Source organism: Heptranchias perlo, chromosome 10 (assembly GCF_035084215.1).
Source record: "Heptranchias perlo isolate sHepPer1 chromosome 10, sHepPer1.hap1, whole genome shotgun sequence".
NCBI lineage: Eukaryota > Metazoa > Chordata > Chondrichthyes > Hexanchiformes > Hexanchidae > Heptranchias > Heptranchias perlo.
In genome coordinates this window covers 33,163,772-33,177,706 of record NC_090334.1, presented here as the reverse complement: position 1 = coordinate 33,177,706, position 13,935 = coordinate 33,163,772, and the positions used below count along the sequence as shown (strand labels likewise).

The window sequence follows — 13,935 nt, the reverse complement described above, 5'->3', positions numbered from 1 at the left end:
AGCGTTTTCTCTGCCCTCCTAGTGATCGCCTGCCATTGCAGATCTCGCAGTAGAGCACTTGTTTAGGGAATCTTGTGTCTGGCATGCGGACAATGTGGCCCGCCTATCGCAGCTGGTTGAGCGTAACCAGTGCCTCGATACTGGGGATGTTAGCCTTGGAGAGAATGCTCACATTGGTACGCCTATCCTGCCAGTGGATTTGCAGGATTTTGCGGAGGCAACGTTGGTGATATCTCTCCAGGGATTTGAGGTGTCTGCTGTACATTGTCCATGTTTCTGATGCTTACAGGAGGCCGGGGACCACAGTTGCTCTGTAGACCATGAGCTTGGTGCTGGATTTGAGGTCTTGGTCTTTGAACACTGTTCCTCAGGCGTCCGAAGGCTACACTGGCGCATTGGAGTCGATGTTGAATTTTATCGTCGATGTCTGCTCACGCCGAGAGGAAGCTCCCGAGGTATGGGAAATGATCCACGCTGTCCAGAGGCTCACTGTGGATATTAATGGTCGGGGGACTGTGTTGTGTGGCAGGAGCGGGCTGGTAGAGGACCTTTGTTTTCCGGATGTTTAGCCTGAGGCCCATTCTCTCATACGCCTCGGTGAATGTGTCGACGATGGTTTGTAGCTCGGCCTCTGAGTACGCGCACACACAGGCGTCGTCTGCGTACTGCAGCTCGATGACAGAAGTTGAGATGGTCTTGGTTCCGGCCTGGAAGCGTCGAAGGTTGAACAGGTTCCCACTTGTCCTGTAGGTTAGCTCCACTCCAGCGGGGAGCTTTATGGTGATGGGGTGGAGTGTTGCAGTGAGGAAGATGGAGAAGAGCGTTGGTGCGATGACACAGCCCTGCTTGACCCCTGTTTGCACTCGTATTGGGCCTGTGGTGGATCCGTTGGTGAGGATTGCGGCTTGCATGTCATCAGTCAGGACTAAGATACAAAGTCTGGACTAAAGTATACTGTGTGGACGAAAGGATAGAGACTGGCCTAAAATATGCAGTCTGGACTAACTAGCTCCTTGAAAGTGGAGTCACAGGTGGATAGGGTGGTGAAGAAGGCATTCAGCATGCTTGGTTTCATTGGTCAGAACATTGAATGCAGGAGTTGGGATGTCTTGTTGAAGTTGTACAGGGCATTGGTGAGGCCACACTTGGAGTACTGTGTACAGTTCTGGTCACCCTATTATAGAAAGGATATTATTAAACTAGAAAGAGTGCAGAAAAGATTTACTAGGATGCTACCGGGACTTGATGGTTTGACTTACAGGGAGAGGTTAGACAGACTGGGACTTTATTCCCTGGAGAGTAGGAGGTTAAGGGGTGATCTTATAGAAGTCTATAAAATAATGAGGGGCATAGATAAGGTCGATAGTCAAAATCTTTTCCCAAAGGTAGGGGAGTCTATAACGAGGGGGCACAGATTTAAGGTGAGAGGGGAGAGATACAAAAGGATCCAGAGGGGCAATTTTTTCACTCAAAGGGTGGTGAGTGTCTGGAACGAGCTGCCAGAGGCAGTAGTAGAGGCGGGTACAATTTTGTCTTTTAAAAAGCATTTGGACAGTTACATGGGGAAGATGGGTATCGAGGGATATGGGCCAAGTGCAGGCAATTGGGACTAGCTTAGTGGTATAAACTGGGCGACATGGACATGTTGGGCCGAAGGGCCTGTTTCCATGTTGTAACTTCTATGATTCTATGATTCTATATACAATCTAGATTAATGTACGGTACACAGTCGGGACTAAAATATACAGTCTGGACTAAAATATACAGTTTGGATTAAGTATACAATCTGACTAAAATATACAGACTGGGTTAAAGTACACAATCTGGACTAAAGTATACAGTCTGGAGTAAAATTTACAGTCAGGACTAAAGTATAAAGTCTGGACGAAACTACACAGTTTGAACTAAAGTATACAGTTTGGACTAAAATATATAGTGTTGTAGCTGTTCCAGTACAGCTACAACACTGGCATCCACCCGACAATGTGGAAAATTGCCCAGGTATGTCCTGTCCACAAAAAGCAGGACAAATCCAATCCGGCCAATTACCGCCCCATCAGTCTACTCTCAATCATCAACAAAGTGATGGAAGGTGTCGTCGACAGTGCTATCAAGCGGCACTTACTCACCAATAATCTGCTCACCGATGCTCAGTTTGGGTTCCGCCAGGACCACTCGGCTCCAGACCTCATTACAGCCTTGGTCCAAACATGGACAAAAGAGCTGAATTCCAGAGGTGAGGTGAGAGTGACTGCCCTTGACATCAAGGCAGCATTTGACCGAGTGTGGCACCAAGGAGCCCCAGTAAAATTGAAGTCAATGGGAATCAGGGGGAAAACTCTCCAGTGGCTGGAGTCATACCTAGCACAAAGGAAGATGGTAGTGGTTGTTGGAGGCCAATCATCTCAGCCCCAGGACATTGCTGCAGGAGTTCCTCAGGGCAGTGTCCTAGGCCCAACCATCTTCAGCTGCTTCATCAATGACCTTCCCTCTATCATAAGGTCAGAAATGGGGATGTTCGCTGATGACTGCACAGTGTTCAGTTCCATTCGCAACCCCTCAGATAATGAAGCAGTCCGAGCCTGCATGCAGCAAGACCTGGACAACATCCAGGCTTGGGCTGATAAGTGGCAAGTAACATTCGCGCCAGATAAGTGCCAGGCAATGACCATCTCCAACAAGAGAGAGTCTACCCACCTCCCCTTGACATTCAACGGCATTACCATCGCCGAATCCCCCACCATCAACATCCTGGGGGTCACCATTGACCAGAAACTTAACTGGACCAGCCATATAAATACTGTGGCTACGAGAGCAGGTCAGAGGCTGGGTATTCTGCGGCGAGTGACTCACCTCCTGACTCCCCAAAGCCTTTCCACCATCTACAAGGCACAAGTCAGGAGTGTGATGGAATACTCTCCACTTGCCTGGATGAGTGCAGCTCCAACAATACTCAAGAAGCTCGACACCATCCAAGACAAAGCAGCCCGCTTGATTGGCACCCCATCCACCACCCTAAACATTCACTCCCTTCACCACCGGCACACTGTGGCTGCAGTGTGCACCATCCACAGGATGCACTGCAGCAACTCGCCAAGGCTTCTTCGACAGCAGCTCCCAAACCCGCGACCTCTACCACCTAGAAGGACAAGGGCAGCAGGCGCATGGGAACAACACCACCTGCACGTTCCCCTCCAAGTCACACACCATCCCGACTTGGAAATATATCGCCGTTCCTTCATTGTCGCTGGGTCAAAATCCTGGAACTCCCTTCCTAACAGCACTGTGGGAGAACCGTCACCACACGGACTGCAGCGGTTCAAGAAGGCGGCTCACCACCACCTTCTCGAGGGCAATTAGGGATGGGCAATAAATGCCGGCCTTGCCAGCGACGCCCACATCCCGTGAACGAATAAAAAAAAAAAAATACTGTATGGACTAAAGTATAAGGTCTGGACTAAAGTACAGTATACAGTTTGGACTAAAATAGACAGTTTGGATTAAAATATACAGTCAAGACTAAGATACAAAGTCTGGACTAAAGTATACTGTGTGGATTAAAGTATACTGACTGACCTAAAATATAGAGTCTGGCCAAAAATATACAGTCTGGACTAAAGTATACAGTCTGGACTAAAGTATAAAGTCTGGACTTAACTGTACAGTTTGGACTAAAGTATACTGTTTGGTCTAACTTATACAGTCTCGACTGAAGTACAGTATACAGTTTGGACTAAAATACACAGTCTGGACTAAAGTATACAGTCTCGAGTAAAATATACAGCCAGGAATAAAACATAGGTTCTGTAAAAAAGTATACAGTCAGGACCAAAGTGTACAGTCTGGAGTAAAATATACAGTCAGCACTAAAATATAGGGCTCGATTTTCGGACCTCTGAGCTGGCAGGTTCGTGGCGGGGGGCTCTGAAAATCAGAGCCCGACTCCAACCCGCCCACTTCCGGGTTCCCCAGTGACGCGCTTAGATGCGCGCACAGCCCCCGCATGCGGGACTCCTGCCGGCTTTAATTGCTGGCGGGATGCCACTTAAACTAATTAAGTAGATACTTAAGGTCGTTTGCAGACCTGATTGACATGATATTTTAGGAGGGCTGGGATTTTCAACTCAACTAAGACTGTTTCCCGTACTGGGGGAAACACTGCCAGTTGAAACGGATGTGTTGTAGCCACCAGCCTGTGGGAGCTGCAAAGGTCCATTTTGCAGGTGGGGGGGGAGACCCTCAGTCATTGCAGGAGGCCACGCTGAAACTTTGGATAAAGTTTGGCCCGCACCACCCTCCTCCTCACACTAAAATTCACCAACTTGGAACCTCAACCCCGGTGTGCAGACACATTTACCTACCTTGCGGACCCCCTCAAACGTACATCTTCCAGATGGGGGCTGCCGTAGCTGCAGTCATGACCTCCTCGGAGGATGAACAGCATCACCAGCCTCGCCGACCACACCATCCACCTCTGACACGTGGAGCTCCACAACTCATTGCTGTGACACATCCACCTGCACAGCAGGAGGGAGGGCAACCACAGAGAGAGATGCGTCATAGAAGGCACTACCCTCGCCACAGGGTCTACAGACCGAGGCTCAGCTTCCTGGACCTCTCTGAGGAGCAGTGCATACGGAGGCTCAGAGTCAGTCGCCAGGTAATTGCGGACATCTGCAGCCTCCTTAATGATGAGCTGCTCCCAGATGGACCGAGCAGCATCTACTTACCTGTCGCTGTCAAAGTCACCACTGCCCTCAACTTCTTCGCCTCCGGATCCTTTCAGGGTGCCACCGGGGACATCACCGGGGTCTCTCAGTCGTCTGCACACAAGTGCATAAGGCTTGTTCTGCAGAGCCTTGCACTATATCAACTTCCCCATGGATGACCTCAGCCAGATGGAGAGGGCAGTGGGATTCCATGCTATGGCTGGCTTCCCACGGGTGCAGGGTGTAATCGATTGCGCCCATATAGCAATACGAGCACCTCCACACGAGACAGGACTGTTCATCAACAGGAAGGGCTATCTCTCCATCAACACACAGCTCATCTGTGACCACCACAAGAGATTCCTTCACGTGTGCGTCAGATACCCTGGCAGCTGCCACGATTCCTTCATCCTCAGGGAGTCCAACATCCTGCCCCTCTTCCACTCACCCAACACCCAGAGGGGCTGGCTCCTCGGGGACAAGGGATATCCCCTGCACACATGGCTTATGACACCTCTGAGGAACCCCACCATCGAGCCACAGCGTCGATATAATGACAGCCACATCGCTACCAGGTCTACAATTCAGCAGGTTATAGGGCTGCTCAAGATGCGCTTCAGGTGCCTTGATCGTTCTGGGGGAGCGCTTCAATACGCACCACACAGAGTGGGACGCATTATAGTTGTCTGTTGTGCTCTGCACAACACGGCACAAGAGAGAGGGGTGCCGCTGGAGAAGGCCCCATCCACATCTGCCACCCATATTGAGGAGGAGGCTGAGGAGGAGGAGGACGAGGAGGAGGAGGACGAGGAGGAGAAACAACCCATCGGCAGAACAGCAGCTCATCTGGCTGCTTGTGAGGCCAGGGAGTCACTGATATGTGAACGGTTCTCCTAACATCAGACTGTGTGAAGAGTCCAGGCCTCATCACCTGGAAAGAGGAGCGACCACACCAGCCCCCTCCCCCTCCCCCTGCACAAAACAGTGGTGCAACTACACCTACACCCACTGTAGAATGACCCAATGGGTGGCATCAAGTGTGCGTGTTCATGGTGAACCTCATGAAAGGGACCTATTCCACAAGCCAGTCAAGAATGGGCAAGACGTGGCAGTAGTGGTGATAATAATAAGATTGATTGTGAATGTGGAAAAAAAATATAATTAAAAAACATGACAAATCGTCAAACACCCTTGTGCATCCCCTTTGTGCTCACAAAACCTTCGCCTTACGTTTACGGGAATCCCTCCGTGGTGCTACCCCTGTGGCTTCAGCAGAGGTTGTGGCAGGTTGCTCTTGTCCATGCCCTGACCGATGAGATGCTTTGCGCGAACGCCCTCTGGGTTTCGGTGCCCGTGAGGACCCCTCCGAAGACTGCTCCACCTGTACCCGTGCAGGGGCAGACTCGGCCACCTGGACAGGAGGCAGCACTGCGGGTACTGGTTGAGAGGGGGGCAACGGGTGAGACGTGGAAGCGCTTTGAGTGGCGTCCCCACTTCCATGTCCCCTTTTGCCATCATCCCTCTCCTGGGCCTCTGGCATCTCTTCTCCTATCAAGGCAAAACACAGAGAGGCATGATTGAGTGATGGTTGCATAGTGACCTGCTGCATGCATTGGTGTGGGTGGGGTGACCGTGAGGGAGATGCATGGGAGGGTGCGTGTGAGACATGGCCATGAGATTGTATGAGGATTGGGTTGCGTGCTAATGTTCGAATGGGAACTGGGGCGGTGAGTAAGTGCAGGCAAAGTGAGGATGTGAGGAGTGATGCGAGTACGTTGTGGTGGCAATGCAGAAGGAGTTGTGTGGTGGTGGAGGTGATGTGGAAGACGGAGTGTGGGAGAATGCGTAAGTATACTCACTTTGGCTGACCTGGTTAGGTCATTAAAGAGATGTTACTGCTGCTGCTGACCTCCTCTGCCACCTCGAGCCAGACCTTCTTGGTGGCAGAGGCAGGCCACTTCCTCCCGTCCGCTGGGAAAAACGTTTCCCTCCTACTCCTCACCCCATTGAGCAGCACCTGGAGTGAGGAGTCAGAAAACCTTGGAGCAGCCTTGCCTCTGGCCTAAATTGGTTGTTTGCTGCAGGAGGAGCATTGGAGGACTGCCCCTTTAAATAGGGCTCCTCCTGCTGACAGCCCGTGATGTGGCTGCGCAGTGTGCCCGCTGTGCAGGTCTAGGACAGCAAACCCAGAAGCCAAGATAAGTGGCTTCAATTAGGCTGCAATCGCATGCGAAGCACCCCAAATTCACTGGGCGCGTTACCCACACGCCCAGTCGACCCCCTGCTGCCAACCCGCCTCCCTCCTAAAATCGAGCCCATAGAGTCTACAAAAAAGTATAGTCTTGACTAAAGTATACAGCCTGGAATAAAATATACATTCTGGACTAAAGTGTACAGTCTGGACTCAAATATACAGTGTGCACTAAAATATACAGTTTGGACTAAAGCATAGAGTCTGGACAAAAAAATACAGTCGGGACTAAACTATACATTCTGGACTAACGTATACAGTGTGGACTAAAGTTTAGAATCTGGGCTAAAGTATAAAGTCTGGACTAAAGTATACAGTCTGGACTAACATATACAGGCAGGACAAAGTATGCATTCTGTGCTAAAATTCAAAGTCTGGACTAAAAAATACTGCCTGGACTAAAGTATGCAGTCTGGACTAAAATTCATTGTGGGCTACTGTATACAGTCTGGACTGAAATATTCAGTTTGGACTAAAATATACAATCTGGACTAAAATAGATAGTCTGGACTAAAGTGTACAGTCTGGACTGAAATATACAGTCAGGTGCATATTATAAAATATTCAACCTGGACTAAGGTATACAGTTTGGACCAAAGTATACAGTCTGCACTTAAATATATACAATTTGGACTAAAATATGCAGTCTGGACTAAAATATATAGACTGCACTAAAGTATACAGTCTGGACTAAAGTATGCAGTTTGGCCTAAAGTATACAGTCTGGACTAAAATATATAGCCTAGACTAAAGTACAGTATACAGATTAGTCCAAAATGTAGAGTCTGGACTAAAATATACAGTCTGGGGTAAACTACTGTATACAGTTTGGACTAAAATATACAGTCGTGACTACAATATACAGTCTGGACTAAAGTATACATTCTGGACCGAAATATACAGTCATGTCTAAAATATTCAACCTGGACTAAGGTATACAGTTTGGATCAAAGTATACAGTCTGGACTAAAACATAGGGCTCGATATTACCAGGGTGGCGGGTTCGCGGTGGGGGGGCGATTGGGCGCGTGGGTAACGCGCCCGGTGAAATCAGTCTGCCCCGCGCGCAATCACAGGCTAATTGGATCCACTTACCTGGTCTTCCGGGTTCCCTGCTGCTGAGCTGTGCATCGGGTGGACTGCGCATACACAGTAAGGTCTGTCAGCTGGAGGAGCTCTATTTAAAGGGGCAGTCCTCCACTGACTGATGCTGCAAGAAATAGGAAAAAGTACAACATGGAGCAGACCAGGGGGAAGGCTGCTCCCAGGTTTAATGATGCCTCACTCCAGGTATCATTGGATGGGGTGAGGAGGAGGGGGAGGACAGAGATCCTCCCCCCGGCGGGCGGGAGGAAGCGGCCTGCCTCTGCCACCAAGAAGGCCTGGCTCGAGGTGGCAGAGGAGGTCACCTGCACCACCAACATATCGTCCACCTGCATACAGTGCAGGAGGCGCTGCAATGACCTAAGTAGGTCAGCCAAAGTGAGTACACTTACTCATTCCCCTACACTCCGTCTGCCACATCACCGCCCCCACCCCACACCTCCTTCTGCACTGCCAACACTACTCTGTCACATCACCCCTCACACCCACTCAAACCTCATCCTCATCTTACCTGCACTTACTCACCTCGCCAGTACTCATCCCGCCACTACCACTCAACCCAATCCTCATACAATCTCATGGCTCTATCTCATACTCACCCTCTCATGCATCTCTTTCACGGTGAGAATGAAGGGGATGCACAAGGGTGTTTGAGGGTTTGACATGGTTTTTACTTATATTGAATTTCTGAGCAACTCACATTACATATTAAATTGGCACCACTACTGCCACGTCTTTACGAATCTGTCTGGTTTGTGCAATCCTTTCCTGAGGATCACAATGAAGACACACACCTGATGCCACCCATTGTGTCACTGCAGAGTGGGTGTAGGTGTATTTGCAGGGCTCTTTTGTGCAGACGACTGAGAGACGTCGGCGATGTCCCCGGTGGCACCCTGGAAGGATGCGGAGGAGAAGTTGTTGAGGGCAGTGGTGACTTTGACAGCGACAGGTAAGAAGATGGTGCTCGGGCCAGCCGGGAGCAGCTCGGCATGAAGGAAGCTGCAGATGTCCACGACTACATGTCGCATGACTCTGAGCCTCCGTGTGCACTGCTGCTCAGAGAGGTCCAGGAAGCTGAGCCTCGGTCTGTGGACCCTGTGGCGAGGGTAGTGCCCTCTGCGACGCATCTCTCTCTGCCGTTGCCCTCCCTCCTGCTGTGCAGGTGGATGAGTCACAGCACTGTGTTGTGGCACTCCACATGTCAGAGGTAGACGGTGTGGCCGGCGAGGCTGTTCGCCCTCCGAGGAGGTCATGACTGCAGCTACGGCGGCTCCCATCCAGAAGATGTACATCTGAGGGGGTCCGCAAGGTAGGTACATGTGTCTGGACACCGGGGTAAGTGTGCAAGTTGGTGAATTTTGTGTTAGGAGGAGGGTGGTGGAGGCCAAACTTTGTCCAAAGTGACAGAGTGGTCTCCTGCAATGAGTGAGGGTCTCCCCCCCCCCCACCTGTCAAATGGACCTTTGCAGCTGCCACAGGCTGATGGCTGCAACACGTCCATTTGAACTGGGAGTGTTTCCCCCAGTACGGGAAACAGTCCCAGTTGTTTGTAAAATCCCACCCCATGTAAAATATCTCCTTAATCAGGTCTGTTAACGACCTGAAATACCTAAATAAATACTTTAAGTGGCACCCCGCCGGCTTTAATTGCCTGTGGGAGTCCCACATGCAGGGGCTGCGCGCGCATGTCAGCGTGTCTGTGGGGAACCCGGAAGTGGGCGGGTTGGAGCCGGGCTCCCGTACCGCCCCGGGAATCCCTGATTTTCGGACCCCCCGCCAGGAACGCACCTGATAGCGGGTGCTAATATCGAGCCTATACAGTCTGCAGTTAAGTATACAGTCTGTACTAAAATATACAGACTGAACGAAAATATACAGTTTGTATTAAGTATACAATTGGGACTAAAATATACAGTCTGGACTAAAGTATACAATCTGGAGTAAAATATATAGTCGGGACTAAAATATACAGTCTGGAAAAATGTATACAGTCTGGTCTAAAGTTTACAGTCTGGTCTAAACTATGCAGTCTGGACTAAATTATACAGTTTGGCCTAAAGTATACAGTCTGGACTAAAATATACTGTCTAGTCTAAAGTACAGGATACAGTTTGGTCTAAAATATACTGGAGTGAAGTACAGTATATAGTTTGGACTAAAATGTTCAGTCTGTTCCAAAGTATACAATCTGCACTAAAGTATACAGTCTGGATTAAAATATACAGACAGCACTAAAGTATACAGTCTGGTCTAAAGTTTACAGTCTTGACTAAAGTATATAGTCTGGACTAAAAAATACAGCCTCGACTAAAGTACAGTCTGAACTAAAGTATACAGTCTGGACTAAAGTATACAGTCTGGACTAAAATTCACAGTGTGGACTAAAGTACAGTATACAGTTTGAACTAAAATATACAGTCTAGACTAAAGTATTCAATCTGGACTAAAATATACAGTCTGGTCCAAAGTTTACAGGCTGGATTAAAGTATACAGTCTGGACTAAAGTATGCAGTTTGGCCTAAAGTATACAATCTGGACTAAAATATACAGTCTGGACTATAATATATCGACTGGACTAAAGTGTACAGTCTAGATTAAAATATAAAGTCTGGTCTAAAGTTTACAGGCTGGATTAAAGTATACAGTCTGGACTAAAATATACAGTCTAGACTAAAGTATAGTATACAATTTCATCCAAAAATATAGAGTCTGGACTAAAGTATACAGTCTGGAGTAAACTACTGTATACAGTTTGGACTAAAATATACAATCTTGACTAAAGTATACAGTCTGGACTAAAGTATACAATCTGGACTGAAATACAGAGTCAGGTCTAAAATATTCAACCTGACTAAGGTATACAGTTTGGATCAAAGTATACAGTCTGGACTAAAATATACAGTCTGGGCTAAAATATACAGTCTGGACTAACGTATACAATCTAGAGTAAAATATACTGTCTGGACTAAAATATACAGTCCAGAAAAATGTATACAACCTGGTCTAAAGTTTACAGTCTGGTCTAAACTATACAGTCTGGGCTAAGGTATACAGTTTGGCCTAAAGTATACAGTCTGGACTAAAATATACAGTCTAGGCTAAAGTACAGTATACAGTTTGGTCTAAAATGTACTGGAATAAAGTATACAATTTGGACTAAAATGTTCAATCTGGTCCAAAATATACAATCTGGACTAAAGTATACAGTCTGGATTAAAATACACAGACAGCACTAAAGTATACAGTCTGGTCTGAAGTTTACAGTCTTGACTAAAGTATATAGATGGCCTAAATTATATAGTCTGGACTAAAAAATACAGCCTAGACTAAAGTACAATATACACTTTGGTCTAAAATGTACAGTCTGGACTAAAGTATACAATCTGGTCTAAAGTATACAGTCTGGACTAAAATATACAGTGTGGGCTAAAGTACAGTATACAGTTTGGACTAAAATATGCAGTCTGGACTGAAGTATTCAATCTGGACTAAAGTTTACAGTTTGGACTAAACTACACAGTCTGGATTACAGTGGACAGTTTGGATTACAGTATACTGTCTGGATGAAAGTATACAGTTTGGATTAAAGTACACAGTCTGAACTAAAGTATATAGTCGCGACTAAAATATACAGTCTGGACTAAAGTATAGAGTCCGGACTAAAATATGCAGTCTGGACTAATGTATATAGTTTGGATTAAGTTATACAGGCTGGACTATTCATCTTCCTGGTTGCATCTAGCTTCACAGAAGCAAGACGGATAACAGGGAGTCAATTGTAAAATTGGGGAGAAACATTAATACGTGTAGGTTTGGTGATGAATATTTTTTGGTTATAAATTTTCAAGGAAATTAAGCATCTGCCAAAAGAAACCATTCCACTAGTAGATGCCAATGCTTAGCAGATTCATTCAACAACATCCTACTTGGTTGGACAGTAAAAATGTGCATTTCATTGTCACTGAACAGTTAGTCCCTTAAGCCATAGGAGAGGCATACAACATGCAACATTACACCACTATCTGGAGTAAACAATGTTGGGATGGAAACAATTTGACAGCTTGATTTTGGACCATTCAATTATTTGACTTTATTTACTATTTAATATGACCAGGAGGGAATAAATAATTCTTTAGGCTTTACTCTTATTCTGTAGTGTGTTACACTTCATATTAATCTGCTAAAAATCCTTGACAAAGGTTTGAACTATATAAAAAGGGCTTGATAATGTATTGCTTGTGAAATGCTTTCATACCTGATGTCCACTTTAAAATGAGAATAGTAATGTTGCTTTACTTCCTCATTTTTAAATTGTTTTAAGTAAATGTTTTCTCATTTTAGCTTTTCTTCCAGTAAATTCTGCAAAAGTGGCAAACTACAACGATCACATCAGCACAGTGGTAAATATCATTCCCAATTATAGAAGACAAATTACCCTTACGTTAAGATTATTACCAGCTTTAGAACTCTGCAGTCCTACAATTACTACATAGTTATGCGATAAGCAATCTTAACATATAAATGATGAACACTGTGATTACTCTCTCGCCCCTGCTGAGTAAGAAAATTTAAATATCTCCAATATTTCTAAAACATGGTTACAAAGGACGAAATGTGTTATTTCCACAACAAAGATTACATGGTTGTTAACTCAGAAAAGCAAAGCTGGGACTATTTAATTAATATATGTCAATATCTACAAGGCATAAACTGAAAATTAAAATATATCCTAATCATTAAAAAGCACATACCTCTAACAGATGCCATTTGTCTTTAATTCCCTCTACTTTTTCAAGGACGTTGCATGGTAATGAGCTACCAGCTTGTCTCAGAGATTCAACCTTCTTTAGTAAGTATAGTTTCTTTGGAAGCCACATTGACATTTCCATGCTGTATCCCTGTAAAGCAAAATGGCCCATAACTTTGTACTTTAATTTAAAATACTCCATTTTGAATCACATATAAGCTGCATCCCAAGCCATAAATGTTAATTCGTATGTAGGACACAAACCCAACACAAACTGATTTTGTTTTCTTTAACAAAGTGAGTCAATATAGTATGTGCCAAAGTGTTTCAAATATTGTGAATCCTTTCGTCCTGGGACAATACAACAGGGACAATTGATGCAAATAAGTATTTGTTATCATGAAACTACTTAAGTCATTTTCATAAGCAGTAAGGTATTTCTCTGAAATTACAAAACAGGTCTAGTTTTAAAAATCTTTCTGAACTTTACAGTGTGGAGACTTATAGTTAAAATATTTTCAAGAAAGTTAATTTAATGAAACACTGTTACCTTTGAAAACACATTGGTACTGAGGATACAGGGCAAATCAAAACATTTAATTCTGCTGATCTTAGACATCACAACATTCTTTTTAAAACAATTCATTCACATGACTGTCAGAGTGGAGGTGACTGGCTTTAGAAAGCAGGCTCATTGTTCCTGATTCGGTTCACTTAGCAATATTGTAATTCACCCTTAATGTAATCAAAAACTAACTGGTTCTTAACTAATTATTTCTTGGAATAATTTTGTATTTTGATCATCGTCTAACCATTCTCTAGAGAGGTTTTCCTAGTTAACATGTTTAATTTTTGCTGTGTTTATTTACTATTCATGGCTGGCTTTTATGACTGGAGGTTCCCTTTTGGGTCAGTCAGATATCTAACATGCACGAACACCCACTCTCCAGGTGGAGTTCCTGTTTGCCTGAAATGGGGTACATGCATTTCCCCAGTTTTCCCCAACTTATTCAAGTCCAGAGAACTTAGACTCATATTGGCAACAGCCAATGGGTGCCCCCCCCCAACAGATGAGTAAAGAAAGAAAGAAAGAATTTGCATTTCGATCGTGCCTTTCACA

General features: G+C 45.8%; 1 protein-coding gene across 1 annotated transcript in view; it reads right to left on the bottom strand.

Annotated features, from left to right (window-relative positions):
- Positions 1-13,935, bottom strand: part of akap6 (A kinase (PRKA) anchor protein 6) — a 353,243-nt gene that overhangs the window by 63,375 nt on the left and 275,933 nt on the right. Inside the window, exon 12 of the mRNA XM_067992171.1 lies at positions 12,820-12,966. Within this exon, the coding sequence (XP_067848272.1) occupies positions 12,820-12,966 (147 nt within the window). The remainder of the gene's footprint in view (positions 1-12,819; positions 12,967-13,935) is intronic.